Raw genomic sequence first — 16,500 nt, forward strand, 5'->3', positions numbered from 1 at the left:
GGAATTACCGCGCCATATGTTCACCCTACCTTGAACTTGTTGAGGGACCTCCAAGTGGTTTTCCACAGCGGCTGCAGTGAGTGACAGTTCCCCCAGCAGCATGTGGATTCCCACATCTCCGCGTCCTCAGGTTTCTGTGTGTGTGTTTGGTGGGAGCATCCTGATGGCTGTGAGGTGATAACCTCATCGTGCTTTGATGTGCATTTCCCTGATCGTTTGTAGGTCTTTGAACTGTCTGTTCAAGTCCTCTGTCTTGACATCTGGATGCCACATACCAGGACTCTGGTGGCATGTTACAGAAACCACCAGGAGTCAGTGTGACTAGAACCCAGCAGGGTGTGGGGAGCCCAGGGCAGGAGTGCACCCAGGGGGGATGTGGGGAGCCCAGGGCGGGAGTGCACCCAGGGGGGATGTGGGGAGCCCAGGGCGGGGTGCACCCAGGGGGGATGTGGGGAGCCCAGGGTGGGGGTGCACCCAGGGGGGATGTGGGAAGCCCAAGGCAGGAGTGCACCCAGGGCGGGTGTGGGGAGCCCAGGGTGGGGGTGGGTCTGGCCCCAGGCCAGCTGTGGGACTGGGGTGCAGAAGCTGTTGGGCAGGAGAGAGGCTGAGAGAATCCTCAGGCCTCCCCAGTCCTTTCAGGCATCTGGGCTGCTCTGTGCCTAGTGAAGAGGGAGGCCCCCAGACCAGAGGGAATTGGAATCGTTGGGTTCCAGACCCACAGTTGGGGGGAGACTGTGTGGCCAGCAGGGTCGGGTGCCCACGCTGTCCTCGCATCGGAGCGGCTGCTTTCTCCTTCCTGCAGGTCATCTTCAACCCAGGGTCCAGTCTGGGCTGAACGAGAGCCGTCAGGCACCCAGGGCGAGGCCAGTTCCCCACTGGATGTGCTCTTACTCAGCCAGTAGGAACAGTCAGTCTTTGTTAGGAGTGGCTCTGGTTTGGGTTGTTTCCTTTTTCTTTTTTTTTTTTTTTTAATATTATTTATTTAATTTTTGGCTGTGTTGGGTCTTTGTTGCGGCATGCGGGATCCTTCACTGAGGTGCATGGGCTTCTTTAGTTGCGGGGAGTGTGGGCTCTGTGGTTTGCGGCCCGCGGGCCCTCTCTTTGAGGCTGCGAGCTCAGTAGTTGTGTGTGCAGGCCTCGTCGCCCCGAGGCATGTGGGATCTGAGCTCCCTGACTAGGGAGTGAACCTGCGTCCCCTGCACTGGAAGGCAGATTCGTAACCACTGGACCACCAGGGACGCCCCTTGGGTTGTTTCTTGAGACGCGTTATCGGTGCCGGGGGGGAGGAGCAGAAGGGAAGGCAGGCCCTCCAGCTGATGGGCCCGGGGGCTGGCCACAAAGAGCCGGCCCGTGGCTGGAGGTGAGACTTGCCCCAGGCGGGTCTCAGTGTCCAGAAGCACAGAGCTGTGCGAGGCCACCCGCTGCCCGCACCCGGAGCCTGCTGTCCTCCACCCCCAGCCCTGTTCTGCGAGCATCAGCCTTTTCAGCAGACGCGTGCCGGGGCCCCCGAAGGCGCCTTTGTGCCGGGAGCCGTCGGTCCCGTCCCAGGCACCCTGGGACGCCTCTGGGCGTTCATTATCCCGCCAGCACCTCACGGAGGTGGGGGTACGTCCGCATCAGGAAGTGAGACCCACAGCTGAAGAGAGACAAAGCTGGGGTCTGAACAGTTATGTGTTGCCAAAGCCCCGGCTTTTGTGTTAACTTCTCATAGCTGTTTCATCGTGCACAGAAGTGGAGGGAAGAGGGTGATGAACCCGGCTGCTAACTCGTGGTCAGTCTCGTGTCCACGTTGTCCGCGCCCACTCCCTTTCTTCCCCTCCCCAGGACAGTTGGATGTAAATCTCAGACATCATAAAACTTTATCTGCTCTTCTTCATAGAAGCGTGGCTGCAGCGCCAGCGGCTGGTGTGGAGCAGTTGGAGAGCCCTTACCGTGTCCGGTGAGGTCCAGGTCTCCTCCGTCGCCTCACTCCGTGTACAGTGTTTTGTTTGAAGCAGGATCCAAATAAGATCTGTCCTTTGTGATTGGTTGATGTGTCTCATCTCTCTTTTCATCTCTGTGGTCTCTTTTCCTTGGGATTTTTTAAATTGAAGAAACAAGGTCCTTTGTCTTGCGATTTTCCTCCCACTCTGGAGCTTTCAGCGTACATCTGTGTATGGGTTTGAACATGTTCCTCGTCCCGTGTGCTGTCTGTGAATTAGTAGGTAAATCTAGGGGAAGCGCCCTGTTTCCCTGCCCCTGGGTCAGGTCCTGGGAAGGGAATCAGGGGTCAAGATGGAAAGATACGGGGCGGGGGGGAAATGCGCTTTGCAAATCGTAACTTCCCTGGACGTGTGTGAGCCGAGGTTGGGAGCGCGCGTCCCGAGCGTGGGCGTCTGGTTTCCTTCTCGGGGTGGGGGGCGCGTGTGTGAGGGATCGGGCACCAGCAGCAGCAAACTGCAGAGCTGTAGGGAGGATTCTGTGCCAGAGGGGTGCCGTCTGGGCCCTGCTGGGGTAGGAGGCGTGGCTGGGGTGGGGTGGGGGGATCACAGTGCTGGGGAGACAGAGCTGAAACATGCACGATGCGCCTTAGAAAACACATGCCCTGAAAATGGTCCGAAAGCGAACGTGAGCGTGAGGAATGTGCCTCGGCTGTTTGGAACGTTTCTTCGATGGAGGGAAGGGGGGCCCCCAACGCTGGTGCTGAGTTAGCGGGCGCTCCTCTGGTGTGACCTGGCGAGACCCGGTGCTGAGTGGACCCGGGCCTGCCCTTCTGCTCCGTGTGTGGCCTGCAAGAGCATGTCTCGGAGGACAGAATCAAAGCATAGGTCACCAGCTGCGGGGACCTGGGTGGGTCACCGGGAAGCCCTGCGGGGAGACCGGGGCTGCCTGCCCAGGGCTCTGGGCCACAAAAAGGACCAGAAAACACCTTCATCTCCACGTGGTCTGGTCACTAAGTGTCGCCTGGTGTGTCGCCCCTTCAAGATGCACACCTGCCCTCTGTGAGCAAGCAGAGGAGAGCCCTTCAACCCAGGGAGGTGTGCACTGCCACGCTCCCCAGAAGTCATGTGCTCTATCCTGCCCCCGCCAGGGCGCCTCGTGGGGCCTTACTTCCTGCTGGTGACAGGGCTGCCTGCCCAGCCCCACGGGGGCCTTGGAGCCAGTGTCCTCGGTCTCCAGCGCACCTGCTGGGCTTTGCAGATGTGCGTCAGCCTGGCCGCGCAGGGCTTGGCGCGGGCTCCTGTGTCCAGCCAGGCAGCGGGCTCTCAGGAGCTGCAGTGCCGCTCCCGCTGTCAGCTGCCGCCGTCTCCCCGAGGTCTCCTCGTCACCACACGCCTGTTCTGCTCCTCCCAGTAGGGCTCCTTCTCCAGAAATGTGCGTTTCTGTGTGAAGAAGGACAGGCTCCGTGGGGCGCAGAGACAGGGTCCTGGCCTTGTTCCTTGTCCACCATGCCCAGAATCATCTTCCAGTGTGATTTTCACTGCCTGTTCCCTCTGCGGCCTGCTCGGGCCCACCACCGTGTGCTGGGGCCACTGCTGTCCAGCGCTTGGGGCTCCCGTTCCTCGTCCCGCTCCAGCTCCCCTAGGGCTTCGGGCACAAGGGGGCTCGTGCAGACGCTCTGTCACAGCCGTGCTGCCGCTCCAGCCCCAGGGCCGGTGCCTTGTTGGGTGGGGGGTGGTCCCTGGGCTTGTGTGTGACCGCTCCTGGTTAGGCTGGCAGAGGTGTATTCCATGGCTTTAGGAAGGTGAGCTCTGAGTCCTTTTGAGATGGCGTTGTTCAGCGCTCCCCTGCTGCAGCTGATAGGAAAGCTGTGGGCGTGCTTCTCAGGGAAACCATGCCCGGGGGGTGTGGGCAGCGCCGGCGCACCCTCGGGACCTGCAGCTGCCCTGGGGTTGGAGTGGCTTAGCAAACACGGCACGCCCTGCGCCAGGTTAGAAAACCCAAATGACTCGCCAAATTGTGAAGGATAAGGCGCTATTTATTTTGAATTCATTTTAAAGCATATGTTATTTTTCATGGAAAAAAACCTCTGGTCCTGCCTAATAATTTTTCACGTTAATATAATTTAAGTGAAAACTACAGCATTATACATTATATATAACACCCAAGATTAATACCTAAATTTACTGATTGTTTTTTTAATCTTCCTTCCTGCCCAATAAAATACACTGTTATTAAACCACAGGGGGCAGTACCCAAAGGGAATGCGACTAAAGAATACATGGAGAGCTTGCAGCTGAAGCCTGGGGAGGTGATCTACAAGTGCCCCAAGTGCTGCTGTATCAAGCCCGAGCGTGCCCACCACTGCAGGTACGGCAGCCTCCCCCAGGGTAGCCCCAGACAGCCAGAGAGCGTACCCTTACAGGGACCGCTTCCTCGGGGCAGCCTGAGTACCCAGCATTGCAGGGAGCCCTTATCTAGGGCAGCCAGTGCACCCACCAGTGCCAGGACCCTGCTCTGGGGAAGCCTGTGTACCCATGACTGGAGGGTCCCCTTCCCTTGTGCGGCCAGAGCCCACTGCTGAAGGGATTTCTTCCCCGGGACCATCTGTTCACCCAGCCTTACAGAGATCCTCTTCCTTAGGGCAGCCCGAGCACCTGCCCGTTCTAGGACCCATTCTGGGACCCATTCCCCAGTGCAGCTCGAGTACCCGCCGCTGCAGGGACCTCTGCCCTGGGGCAGCCACCGCACCCACGAGTGCTGGGACTCCTGCTCCAGGGCCGCCTACGCCCCCGCCGCTGCAGGGACCCCTGCCCTGGGGCAGCCTGTGCGCCCGTGACTCGAGGGACCACTTCCCTGGTTTGGTGAGAGCACTCACGGCTGCAGGGACCTGCTTCCATAGGGCAGCTTGTGCTCCCACCACTGAGGAACCCCTGCCCCGTGGCAGCCTGAGTACCAACCACAGGCGGGACCCTTTCCCCAGGGCACCCTGTTCACCCACCCTCACAGGGACCCCCTTCCTTAGGGTTAGCCCAAGCACCCACTCCTCCTGGGACCCCGTCCCTAGGGCAGCCTGTTCACCCACACCCCCCCTTACAGGGACCCCCTTCTTTAGGGCAGCCTGAGCACCCAGCACTGCTGGGACCCCTGCCCCGGGGAAGCCTGAGCATCCACCAGTGGAGGGACCCTTTCCCCAGTAGCCGTAGCCCCACCACTGCTGCGACACTTTGCCTGGGGCATGTCGAGTGTCCCGTCTACGGGGACCCTTCAGAGTGCAGTCCACGTGCCCATCACGGGCGGGAGCCCGTCCCCGGGGCAGCCAGGGCACCTGCTGCTGCTGGGACCCCTGCCCCGGGGAAGCCTGAGCACCAGCCACTGAAGGGACCTGTTCCCCGTGCAGCCATAGATCCCCTACTGCTGGGGCCCTTCCCCAGGGCACCCTGAGCCCCCTCCACTTCTGGGACCCCTTCCACTCCAGGGCAGCCTGAGCCCCCACCGCAGCAGGGAGCTCTTTTCCGGACAGCCTGCATACCCACCATGGGTGGGAAACTTTCCCAGGTGCAGCCAGATCACCCGCCACTGCTGGGACCTGTACCTGCTGCAGCCTGAGCTGCCACCACTGCAGGGGCCCCTTCCCCAGGGCAGGAGGCCCCGCGGGGCTCTCTCCAGTGCTGTCTTCATCGGGCGGTGTTTGCTCAGAGCACGGAGTAGTGAAAACCTGCTGTCTCCTTTTCAGTATTTGCAAAAGATGTATTCGGAAGATGGACCATCACTGCCCTTGGGTGAACAACTGTGTCGGAGAGAAGAATCAGAGATTTTTCGTGCTCTTCACTGTGAGTAAAGATACTCATGTAGTGACTCGTATTGGGTTTTAAGTTCTTTATCTGAAATCTTACCTGGAGCAAGTAAATTTATTCTGACATCAGACCTGCAGCCTCTTCTCTGGGATTCAGATTTTATCTGTGCTGTCACTGGTAGGAAGGAGTCCAACAGATGAGAGTATGTTGCTTGTGTTATTCTAGATGTTTTACTGTGATTGAATTCTCTCCCAGGTACCGTGAACCCCAGTGGCTAATAGGCTCTTGCTGAAGTGTTAGCACGATGTCCCCACTGAGTGTTTCCTGCGAGATTCCTCTCCGGGGCCCTCTGTGGCCCCGGGGAGGTGGATGTCAGCTGCCGCTGCTGACGCCTCCCCCACGCGTCTGCTTGACACGCGAGGTGGAGGCGTGACCTGTGCTCGGGCGGCCTCCCATCCTTGCGTGGCTAACGGGCGTCTCCCCGCAGATGTACATCGCGCTGGCGTCCGTGCACGCGCTGGTCCTCTGCGGGCTGCAGTTCATCGCCTGCGTCCGAGGGCAGTGGACTGGTAAGCAGGCGGCGGGTCCTGCCCCGTGCACGCTGTGGCGGGAGAGGGAGGAGTGCTAGAGCAAGAAGGGATCCTCCAGTTTCGAAGGAAATCCTCTCCGTTACTTCAGGAACTAATTGAGCTTTTTAAGCAAAGAGTGTGGGAACGTTCTCACACTGCCATGTTGCTACAGTAACGAAGCCGTGTGTGTACAGTGGGTCTTCCTTAGTCAGCTGATCGTCTCTACTGAGTTTCATGTGTATCTTGTATCTTGCAGAATTTTGAGACTGGGTGAAAATGGGTGTTGTTCCCAGCAGGCCTGCGTGTGGCTGGCTGGCTGGCTGGCTTGCCCACCCGGCGTCGCTCAGGGCCGTCCACGCGGGGCAGAGGGCAGTCATCCCGCGAGTGTAGTGCATGCAGGCGCGAGCCGTGTGGCCCTGGACTTGTGTGTGCACCCCGTGTGAGGCCTGCTCACAAGTGTAGGCACACGTGACTCTCGTCTGTTCTGGCTTTAGTTGTATTTTAATACACAATTCAGTACACGATTCGAGGCTCAGTAGAGACCTGGGGTGATACAGAATCTTTCGATTCTGCCGACCCAGTAGCGGTGGTGTGAACTCTTGCCTGGCAGGGCCGCCTTCTGCCCTGGTGGACAGCGGGTGTGCCTCTTTACAAAACGAGCTCACTCCTCCGTGGACGCTGGCCCGGGGTGGCACGGCGGGGGCTCTCCCGTGAGCCGGACCCCCGCACCTGCGGCCTGGGGTCTGGCCCCGCTCTGATGTCGGGTCACAGCCAGCCCCCTCTGCCCGCAGAGTGCAGTGATTTCTCACCTCCGGTCACTGTCATCCTGTTGGTCTTCCTGTGCCTTGAGGGTCTGCTGTTTTTCACCTTCACCGCGGTGATGTTCGGCACGCAGATCCACTCCATATGCAACGATGAAACGGTACGCCCTCCTCGCCCGCCGTGTCTGCTGAGGCCTCGGTGCCGGGGTGGGGTCGGCGGGCAGCGCTGCTGGGGGTGGCGGGGGCCGCGTGTTCCCCGGGAGCTGCTCACCACACGTGTCCCTCTCACCGTGTTGCAGCGGGGGTTTCAAGGGTCCCTTTGATTTGGGAGTCAGCAGAGCCAGGCAGGTAGAGCCGGCAAATTGCCAGTTTCTGGGCAAGCCCACCCGCCGGCAGCTGAGGTGCAGGGCGTTGATCGCCGTCACGCCTTTGAACGGAAGGCCCAGAGCCGGCGCTTGATAAATATTAGTGATATCTCATATGGAAAGAAAGATGGGCTGTCTGGGCCGTGCCCCTGGCCGGTGGCTGTGGCCTGGCTGTGTGTGGGGAGGGCCGCAGGGCGGGTGCCAGGAGGAGAGCCTGCTCTGCTGACCCCGGGAGCCCACGCTTCCCCCGGCACCCCGTTCCCACGTGCGGCGGGACACGCAGGCCCGGTGGCGCGTGCCCTGCCCTCACCCCTCGCCTGCCCCGTGCCTGCCGAGGGGCTCCTGGCGCCGCCGCCCACTTGCTTTTCTTTCTCTCTCAGGAGATCGAGAGGCTGAAGAGCGAGAAGCCGACGTGGGAGCGGCGGCTGCGCTGGGAAGGGATGAAGTCCGTCTTTGGGGGCCCCCCCTCGCTGCTCTGGATGAACCCCTTCGTCGGCTTCCGATTCCGGCGACTGCACACGAGACCCAGGAGGGGGGGCCCCGAGCTCTCGGTGTGAGGCCCTCCCGTCGGCTGGGACTTGTTCACGGACGTCGTGTGTTCGGGGTGGGGAAGGGGTCGGCCGCGCGCCTGTGGCCAGCAGGGCAGTGAGACCCGTGCAGACCAGCTGCTTGCAGCAAGCAGCCTTCCATGTGTTTACGGTCACGGACGGCGGAGGTCCCACACTAGTACCTGGGTGGCGCTGTGATCAGTGTCACCGTCCAGTGACCAAAGGACGTGGCCGCACGAGGAAGCCAGATGTCATCTTCCTGCACAGTTAGAAGTTTTGTTAACATACTTGGCATTTTCTAAGGTGTCGTGCGGGCTGTTACACGGGTTATTAAAATCCTGTGTGCCGAGCTGCTTTTCTCAATCGTGAAGAAGACAAGCCAATCCAGTGACCAGGAATTCCGCGGCTGGTGGCTCCAGGGAGCTCCCGCTGGCCCCGTGACTCTCGGGGGCCCGCTCGCTGCAGGCGGGGTCTGGACCAGGAGCGCGCGGGGGCTGCAGGCTCGCTCCCCGCCCGGGCCGGCGGGCCTTGACCCTGTGGGCAAGTCCACGTGTGTCTGTGTATGTGCGTGCACGTGCGTTTTCAAGTGGGCCGTGTTGTTCAGGCGACGTCACACATCACGGGTGTGTGCCACAAACAAGCTACTTTTAAGAAACCGACGTTTCAGGGAAGAGGGGAGAGCTGCACGGGCCCCTCCCGTGGGGTTCACTATGAATGTATTGCTTATTGGAGAATATCTCGATCCAAAGAACAATCATTCCTCTGTGGTCCTCTTGTTGCCCTCCTGTCTTCATTTTATTTTAAAACTCTTGAGTGTGTGAGAGGGCTTTGGAACTGACCTGTTTGGTTCCGGCCAGATTAGCGGCTGTGGCGGCCCCGGGGTGGGAGGGGAGCGGCGTCCGCGGTAGCCTGGCATCTGCGGCCTGAGGAGGTGAGGGGGCCTCGCTTGCAGACGGTATTTAGGATGGCGACAGCTGGTTTGATGTTTTTAATTTTTCCCCTTTGGGGCTATCATTTTGTTTCTCTACTCACATCACAGGCGATAAAATAGGACCCTTGGTGCAGAGCTTAAAATTATGCCAGAAAGCAAAACAGCTCCCCTCTCGGGGGACTCGCCTTAAACTTGCCTGGTTTGTCCGTGTTTTGTGGGATCCTGGAGGAAGCCATCTCTGACAAGGTCAGGGTCCCCTGAGCCGCCTCCCACGCTGAGAAGAGTGGGCATCTCCCTCCTGGTCTCCTCTGCTCACCTGTGAGCCATTTTGCTTTCGTTTGCATTAACCTTCCCCTGTCCTGATCAGGGCTTCTACCGCCGCTGGCGCAGAACCGCGAAGGGCCTACCTGACAGCCGTCTAGCCAAGGAAACGAGCTGTGGGGTGGCTGTGCAGCAGACTCGGTCACTGCAGAAACACAGGCTGTGGGGGGAGGGGGCGGCGCACGACTCGCAGCGGAGGACGCTCCCGAGATGGCTCTGCACGTCCGTCTGCACACCCGTCCTCTGGGCTGGACGTGTGTGTTGGGCTTCAGTGTGAAGCTTTTAACGTGTATATCCTGGTTATCAATAAAAACGATTATCCAAGTGGTTGAATCCTGTGAGACTTGGCAAATAAGTGCAAATCAAGTATACTTGACTTTTCAACCTCTTCTTTCATTGTAACTTTTGTAAGAAATAAAGTCACCGATTGACATTCTCCAGCAGTTTGTATAGTGGTGCGATTCTTGGCGTGTTTCCGTGCTCAGCTGTGCCTGGGCTCCCCTGACACCGGCACCTGGGCCACTGCTTCCCGAGCCCCTTCAGCACCGGGGACAAGTGACTTGGCACCGAGCGCTGGTGAAGGTTTCCACATGTAACATTTTACAGTTGGCGCCGCTCGTCTCACTCGGCTTTATCCTAAACGTTCCTTCGTTTTTTAGTGCACACGGAAATAAAAACAAACAAATCTCTCAGCCCAGCACCTCAGGTGCCCACAGCTTCATTCAACGATGTGTCTGGTATTTGCCCTCCAGGGACCCAGAGATGTGAGGCAAGGGTGGCTGCCACGTAGGGAGGCACTGGCTGGCCTTGCAGACACGTCCCTGAGTCTGACGCCGGGCCCACAGCTGCCCTGAAGCTTGTGTCTGTGGCTTTGCGGTTTTACTTGCTTTCTTCCTGTTAGAACGTTTTATAGGCTCATCTCATAGAGGACGTTTGCATTAAACTGGAGGATGCAAAAGATGACCCAGCTAGGAAGCTGGCTAAATCCTGTCTTCTGTTAGTAAATTTGGGTTTGGCTGCTTAAGCAGAGAGGTATCCTGAAGGAGGGATGGCCCGGGAGAAGCCTGGGAACAGTGGGCAGGGTGCCCGTCAAATCCTTGTTGATCCCCAGGTAGCATTCTGGAACCCTGAGTGACAGGGTCAGCTGCCTACAGTGCTGAGTATGAAACCGGCACACTCCTTACACGAGACACCGGAGGTGCAGCCACCTGTCAGTGTGTGGCAGAGTCCTTGAGCCGCTCCCTGAGCCGGGATTTGATCTTTACAGAAGGAAGGGCTCGGCCCCCAGGACGGATGGGAAGGTCTCAGAACTTATGGAAGTTTCTACGCGCTTTGGAGACCGCACTGCTCCCGAGAGGATCCGGGAAGTTCTGGTGCCCATCTCAGGTGACTGGCCTTTTTTTAAAATTCAGGAAGCCTTTACTGTCTTTTTTGGTCCTTAGTTCCTCGAATTCAGCAATCCTCCGCCTTGGTGCCCCGTGCTAACGCCCGGTGGACCCTTTCCACCTGAGACACGAGCTCTTCGGTTCTGGCAGGAGTGCTGTGCTCCATCTTTGGGAGTTTCAGCCTCTCTGGTGTCTTACTTTTCTGACTCTTGCACATTGGGCTGCCTAGACTCTCTTCTAATTTCCTCTGTCTCTTGTTTTCTGGAAGGTATCTTTAACTTTGTCTTCTAAAGCTCTTCTATTGGCTATTTTATTCAGGCTGTGATAGTTTTAATTTCCAAGAGCTTTTTTTCTTTTGTCCTTTTTTTAAAGACTATGTTTTTAAGAGCAGGTTTAGGTGCACAGTGTAACTGAGAGGAAGGTAGCGAGATTTCCCATATACCCGCGGTCCCCACACACGCACAGCCTCCTGCGTTATCAGCATCTCCACCAGGTGGCGCACTTGTCACAACTGAGGAACCTGCACCGACACGTCATCATCACCCAGAGTCCATAGTTAAATTAGTTTCCCTCTCGGCGGTGTACGTCCTGTGGGCTTGCACGAGTGTCTCAGGCCATGTATCCACCGTTACGGCAGCACTCCGAGTATTTTCACTGTCCTACAAGTCTGTGCTCTGCCTACCCCTCCCTCCCCTCACCCACACTGGCAACCCCTGATATTTTTACTGTCTTCATAGTTTTGCCTTTTTCCAGCACATCATAGAGTTGGAATCATAAAGCAGCCCTTTCAGATTGGCTCCTTTCATTTGCATGAAGTTAAGTTTCCTCCGTGTCTTTTCACGGCTTGACAACAGATTTCTTTCTAGTGCTGAGTAGTGTTCCATTGTCTGGCTGTACCACAGTTTATTTATGCATTCACCTACCTGAGGGCATCGTGGGTGCTTCCCAGTTTCGGTAGTTACTAGTAAAGCGGCTGTAACCATCCATGCGCAGGTTGTGTGGACATCGTTTTCAACCCCAGTGTGTTCTGCTAGGAGTTTTGGGTCTTCTGTTTGAGTCTAATCCACTTTGAGTTGATTTTTGTAGGCAATGTAAGGTAAGGGTCCAGTCTCATTCTTCTGCATGTGGGTGCCCAGTTTTCTCAAACCACTTCCTGAGTAGACTGTCCTTTCCCCTCGGTGTAACGTTGGCGCCCTTGCTGAGGACCAGTTGGCCGTGCGCGCCTGGCTTGCTTTCTGGGCTGTGTTCTGTTCCGTTGGTCTCTCCTTTTGTCTTCATGCCAGCACCAGGCTGTTTTGATTACTGTAGCTTGTAATATAGTTTGCAGCTACAAGTGTGATGCCTCCGGCTCCGTTCTTTCTCAAGAGGGATGTGGCTCTTGGTGATCTTTGGTGGTTCCATCCATTTGAATTTTAGAGTTTTCTCTACTTCTGTGAAAAATGCCATTGGGATGTTGATAGGGATTCTATTGAGTCTGTAGATATATGTGAGAAGACATTTGGGAACCTTTCTGAAACCTTGAGAATGTTGAAGTATGTGGGCCGAGCGATGGGATTCAGAATGTCCTGCTTGAGCAGTGGAGGAGCTGAGGGTGCGGGGCGTGGAGACTAATATCACACTGTTTGGTCCTGGAGGATGGCTGGTTAGCCAGAGACGGGTAAGATTCCTCAAGGGAGGAACAACCTAAGACAGGCACAGTCGCAGAGGGGCCAACACAGGTGGGGCACAGACCCCTAATATCTGAGAGAGGTCTCCTGCCCCCAGGGCTGTTTTGCTCTCCACCCCCAGCTCAAATCCACACCTGCTCAACTCGGACCCTGGAAGTAAACAAAGATAATTGCCTCAGTCATGTGAGGCGTTTGATTGTTTATGAGCGTAACCTGAGAATGTTAGCCCAGGAACTCAATAAAAGCAACCTGGGATGGTCTTGAGCCCCCCCCCCCCCCCCCCGGTCCCACTTTTCTCTTCAGTCTGTGTCTGTGTCTTCTTCAAGCTTGCGGCACCCGTCACTCACCTCGAGTCGCCGAGCTGGTCTCGGCAGATATATTTGGGTAGTAGGGACATTTCAACAATATTAAGTTACTTTCCTTCTATTCCTAATTTGTGGAGAGTTTTTATCATGAGAGGGTGTTGAATTTTCTCAAATGCTTTTTTTTTTTTGCATCTGTAGAAGCAATCATGTGATTTTTATCTTTCATTCGGTTAATGTGTTGTATCAGCATAACTGGTTTCTGTTTGTTGAAACACCCTTGCATTCCAAGGATAAACCCCACGTGGTGATGGCGTGCGATCTTTCGGTGTGCTGTTGGGTTCAGCTTGCCGGTATTTCATGGAGGATTTTTGCACCCGTGTTCGCCAGGGATATTGGCCTGTAGTTTTTTCTTGTGGTGTCGTTGGCTTTGGTGTCGTTGGCTTTGGCATCACGGGGTGGTACTGGCCTCATGAAATGAGTCTGGAAGTGTTTCCACCTTTTCGGTTTTCTGAAAGAGTTTGAGAATAGCATTAATTCTTCCTTAAATGTTTGGTGGGATTCACCAGTGAAGCCATCTGTTCCTGGATTTATCTTTGTTGGGAGGAGTTTTTTGGTTTTGTTTTTTAATTTTTTTTTAAGAATTTCTTTCTTATTTATTTATTTATTGGCTGCATTGGGTCTTCGATGCTGCACGCAGGCTTTCTCTAGCTGTGGCAATGGGGTGGGGGGGCCTACTCTTCATTGCGGTGTGCGGACTTATTGTGGTAGCTTCTCTTGCTGTGGAGCACAGGCTCTAGGTGCGTGGGCTTCAGAAGTTGCTGCACGTGGGCTCAGTAGTTGTGGCTCCCTGGCTCTAGAGCACAGGCTCAATAGTTATGGCTCATGGGCTTAGTTGCTCCATGGCATGTGGAATCTTCCTGGAGCAGGGATGGAACCTGTGTCCCCTGCATTGGCAGGTGGATTCTGTTGGGAGGTTTTTGATCACTGACTCAGTCTCCATATTAGTTATAGGTCTGTGCAGACTATAGGTCTGTGAAGGCTAAGATGAAAGACCAGACGTGATAGCCGATGCCAGAGGAAGGACGGTGATCACAAGAGACCACTGCGAGCAATTACAGGCCAGCAGAGTGGAGAGCCGAGGAGAGGAGGATCAATTCCTAGAATCGGAAACCCACCAAGACTAAATCACGAAGACACAGCAGCCCCCTTGCAGACGCCCCGAGGTGAGCGCTGCGGTGCGTTTGGTGGAGAGTTAACGGGCGGCATCTCTGCCCTGGGGTCGCAAACACAAGCATCAGCGGCACTTACTTTGTTTTGAGGAATTTGGGGGAGGAACTTGAGGCCTCAAATTGATAAAGAAGCAACGTTCAAACCAAATGATACGTTTGGGGTTTAATTGTGCCTCTTCTTTTATTGCACCTCCTTGTTTTGGTTGTCACCCTTGAGGACGTCTTGTGGAATGAGTCAGGGAGGAGGAAAGGAGGGCTGCTACCCAGCCCCAGACCAGGACTGACAAGCTGCTCCAGGCCACGTGGACCTCCAGAGCTTTGAAGGCGGCGCCACAGGAATGGTGACCTGCTTGCAGGTCACGTGGTCACCGCACATTTTCCAAGTATCACAAACACGGCAACTCCGGGTCAGACTAAACAGGGGCAGGAGTCAGCCCTGACGTCATCAAACTCCAACTCAGGAAACGGTGCTGCCAGCGTTCTGCCGGCTCCCTCCTCGTGCCGTCCACCCAGCGTTCCTGAAAACATCCAGCCCATTTCATGGTCATCTCCTCTCTCCACCCAGGTGGGCACTAGACGCTTGGCTCTATGGCTGTGGTTTTTTCCAGTGCTAGAATATCCCAGAGAAGCAGGCCTTTGAAGGCTGACTGGAGATGAGCTGGGAGCAGGCACTTACATTAACTTGGGTCCCTAAGGCCCCCCGGTTCTTCTCATTTACACACGAGAACCCACAGAAGTGAACACCCTGCAAGGCCTTCTCGTGAGGACATCACCGTGTTGTCCAAATACATCTAACATTTCACACACTGACACCTTAATGGACACAAATTCCCTACATCCGAGTAAACTTTAGGTTCTGACTCAGCAGGTCTGGGGTATGCATTTCTATCCACCTCCTGGGCATGCTGTTACTGCTGGTCCGTGGACCACACTTTGAGTAGCACAGTCTGGATGTCAGCCAGCATGGGGAGAGCTAAGTAACCCACGGTAGCTGCGCAAAGTATTAACCACTTGGTAGTGTTAAAATATATTTCACTTGTGTGAGTGAAGAGGACGACCCTCGCTTACACTCCTACGTCATCGCACGGACACACGCGCGTCTGTATAAAAGTTGAAACAGGAAGGGAATGTAGAGAAGTGAAAGCATTTGGATTTGCTGAGATGACGAGCCTTTCAGAAAATCTCAGTTTTTAAGTCATCATAGGTTTGGAGAATAAACAATCTTTTTTAAGTACATGATCCAGAAAGAAGCTCCTGAGTTGAGCTCTCACCGTCTGCACTGCAAGGATGTTTAGAACGTCCTCCTTCTGGGATCTGCCTGCAGCTGAACAAGAAAGTCTGGGCAGTGACACGGCTCGTTCGGGCTGAAGCAAAACGCAGCTCTTAGGATTACTGCGGCAGGAGACACATCGATCAGTGGGGAATGGTCCCTTCAGTGGCGTCGTGTGGGAGGGGAGAGTCATCGTCTCGCTGAGGCCGCTGCATCTCGGGGTGGTCCTTGCTGACTTGCCATCCTGGAGTGACCCTGGCAGCTTCCCCAGGCCCAGCCTTCTCAAAGAGGGGGTCTCCCAGCTCTGAAGCCAGTTCCCCTAAGTGGCAGGACTATCTTAAGGCCTGGAGGCATCATCACATCAGCGGGGAGGTTGCTGGGGTCCACTTGGAAGGGGACATGGTCCTTTGGGTGCAGAAGCTCTGGCTCACTCGAGACAGTGTTATCTTGAGTTTGCAGTCAGGCGCACCAGCCCTGAAATCCTCCCCTCGACAGGTGCCTGGCGTGGGATGGCTGAGCTCAGCGTGCCGTCCGGCCACAGGTTGACAGGCACGTGGGCACCAGGAAACAGGCTCACAGGCAGCAACCAGCCCCCCACAAACCAGCACCGTCCCCGGGCTGGTAGAACTTGATGGAGTTTCAGGAAAAGCTCCAAGTGCAAGGTTAAACAGTAGTGATGATCACAGGATACAGTTTTGACATTTCCAGTTTCCAAAATGCCTTCCTATATGTGATCTGATCGCATTTTCCCTATGACCTTCAGAAGGCAGATAACCTATCTTATAGACCAAAAGACTGAGTCTCACTGAGGTTACAGGATGTGCCCAGGTTCTCATGGGTAGGGAGAAAGGAGGGATTCCCCACGCACATTGAGGGTAGAATAGAAGCACTTTTTCTAATCTAGATCCTTCTCTTTTTTTACTTTTTAAAGTACTGCATTTAAAGGCTATAAAAAAATAATAATAACTCTTCTTGAGTAAACAAAGGAGTCGAAAACAGTAAATTAAAACCTTCACTGAGGTTTTTTTTGATAATGTCCATTCAGGGTTTGAGCCGCAAAAAATATGCCAGATGAACTTCATCCTTGTCTGCAGGCTGACTCGTGCCTCCCTCAGACTTGAGCAGTGCCTGTCAGTTTGCTGGCACTGCCCCTCCCACCCGGAAGCCTTTGTGTTGTGCTCAGCACGTGTGCAGGTGCTGGGCTTCCTCTGATATTCAGACTCTGCTTTCTGAGTGTCTGGGATGTGTGTGCCCACAGCTTCACGTTCCCTGGCTCAGAATACAAACACGCTTGACCTTTTCTCCATGAGCTTTAATGCAAATCCAGGGGCAAGAGAGCTGGATTAATGACAGGGATGTGCCCACCACGGTCTCCATCACCGCCTGGAGGAGCAGAGAGGGGAGGGACCCGGGCGACGACTGGGAGAGGCTG

At 55.7% G+C, this 16,500-nt stretch overlaps 1 protein-coding gene across 11 annotated transcripts in view; it reads left to right on the forward strand.

Annotated features, from left to right (window-relative positions):
• Positions 1 to 9,652, forward strand: part of ZDHHC7 (zinc finger DHHC-type palmitoyltransferase 7) — a 43,444-nt gene extending 33,792 nt beyond the window's left edge. For all 11 annotated transcript variants that reach the window (XM_057711572.1, XM_057711579.1, XM_057711571.1 and 8 more), the window contains 5 exons: positions 4,166 to 4,290; positions 5,657 to 5,753; positions 6,205 to 6,286; positions 7,078 to 7,208; positions 7,793 to 9,652. In XM_057711572.1, coding sequence (XP_057567555.1) covers positions 4,166 to 4,290; positions 5,657 to 5,753; positions 6,205 to 6,286; positions 7,078 to 7,208; positions 7,793 to 7,969 — 612 coding nt within the window. In that variant the 3' untranslated portion in view covers positions 7,970 to 9,652. The remainder of the gene's footprint in view (positions 1 to 4,165; positions 4,291 to 5,656; positions 5,754 to 6,204; positions 6,287 to 7,077; positions 7,209 to 7,792) is intronic.
• The last annotated feature ends 6,848 nt before the right edge of the window (positions 9,653 to 16,500 follow it).

The sequence above is a fragment of the Hippopotamus amphibius genome, chromosome 16 (genome assembly GCF_030028045.1).
Source record: "Hippopotamus amphibius kiboko isolate mHipAmp2 chromosome 16, mHipAmp2.hap2, whole genome shotgun sequence".
In the NCBI taxonomy this organism is placed as follows: domain Eukaryota; kingdom Metazoa; phylum Chordata; class Mammalia; order Artiodactyla; family Hippopotamidae; genus Hippopotamus; species Hippopotamus amphibius.